Raw genomic sequence first — 1,496 nt, 5'->3', positions numbered from 1 at the left:
CCACCAGCGAGCAGGCTGGGGGGGGCACAAGAAGTTGGGAGGGAACACAGCCAGGACAGCTGACCCCAACTGACCAAAGGAATATCCCACACCATATGGTGTCATGCTCAGCATATAAAGCTGGGGGAAGAAGAAGGAAGGGGGGACGTTGGGAGTGATGGCGTTTGTCTTCCCAACTCACCGTTACGCGTGATGGAGCCCTGCTTTCCTGGGGATGGCCGAACACCTGCCCACCGATGGGAAGGAGTGAAGGAATTCCTTGTTTTGCTTTGCTTGTGTGTGCGGCTTTTGCTTTACCTGTTAAACTGTCTTTATCTCAACCCACGAGTTTTCTGACTTTTACTCTTCTGATTCTCTCCCCCATCCCACCGGGGGGGGAGGGTGAGTGAGTGGCTGGGTGGTGCTTAGTTGCCGGCTAGGGTTAAACCACAACAGTAAGCTATACCATAACAATGATTGCTGTAGCATCTTTCAGGCTCTGAGGCCAAGAAAGAGACGAGCTGCCTTTTTGGCAGTGAATCTCCCCTTTCCATCATCTTCACTTCTACCAGCCTTTCTGGCCCTCGGCCCTCAGTGCTTCCCGCTCGCTCTCCTTGCCACAGTGCAGAGACCAGGCGCTCCCAAGCCCAGGAGCAACCCTGAAAAATCTGCTTGGCCATTGCTGTGTTATGCTACTGTAAAACAGATAACAATAAATGTGGTATTGTCTTTTGTCCTCCCTGATTCAGTAGAATCTTGATCCCCAGTTTAGGAAGCCTTTGATAATGCGTTTAACTTTACACATACACTTAACTGAACTAAGCACAGACTTAAAATCAAGCATATGCTTAAGGCCTCAGGTGGGTAGGGAGCAGACTGTTGATGCCAACAGGAATTTAAGAAAGTTGTTTATAATGGACAGGTATTTTCACATCCACTCTTTCAGCTCAGTGAATTGAATAATTTTAAAGTTTCTCCTGCTGCAAGGTCCTTCCTTCTTTCCCACCTCATTCATGTGCAACTGCACTCACCCACTGCAAACCTTGTGGCGCATCTTTTCAGACCCTCTTTCGCTTCTCCTGGCACCAGCAGCTCTATCACCTCTGCTTCTCAGGAGGCCTCCACCCTCCTCCTGCAGGCTGAGTCCTGACCCGGGAGCCTCCCTCTGAGCCCCCCCTGCTCCACCCGCCATTCTTCATGGGGCTTCAAAGAGCCCTGGTCTCTCCGATGGCAGCCCAGGCTGGATTTCCTGGTCAAATGTCATGAGCTATGAATGGGACGATCAACTGGGTTCCTAGTGGAAAGCACGTAGATAACTATAAAGTTAATTAAATGGCTAATTGTGTTTTTCAGCTCTTTCTCTTTTAATAATCCCCTTTGTTTTATATGTACATTTATAGTTGTTTGGATGTTTTCCTCTCCTTGCCATCTGTCTATTTAGTTTCTGTTTTAAATTATCTAGTAAAATATATAAGCATTACAACACGAACATGAAAATACTATTCTGCCGTCTGGGA

General features: G+C 47.9%; 1 protein-coding gene across 1 annotated transcript in view; it reads right to left on the bottom strand.

The window, feature by feature from the left end:
- The window catches only part of CRB1 (crumbs family member 1, photoreceptor morphogenesis associated), a 113,280-nt gene extending 112,109 nt beyond the window's left edge, over positions 1-1,171 (bottom strand). Inside the window, 1 exon segment of the mRNA XM_009326172.1 lies at positions 1,022-1,171. Within this exon segment, the coding sequence (XP_009324447.1) occupies positions 1,022-1,171 (150 nt within the window).
- Between the last annotated feature and the right edge of the window lie 325 nt (positions 1,172-1,496).

The sequence above is a fragment of the Pygoscelis adeliae genome, unplaced genomic scaffold (genome assembly GCF_000699105.1).
Source record: "Pygoscelis adeliae isolate BGI_AS28 unplaced genomic scaffold, ASM69910v1 Scaffold256, whole genome shotgun sequence".
NCBI lineage: Eukaryota > Metazoa > Chordata > Aves > Sphenisciformes > Spheniscidae > Pygoscelis > Pygoscelis adeliae.
This window is presented reverse-complemented; position numbering and strand designations above follow the sequence as displayed.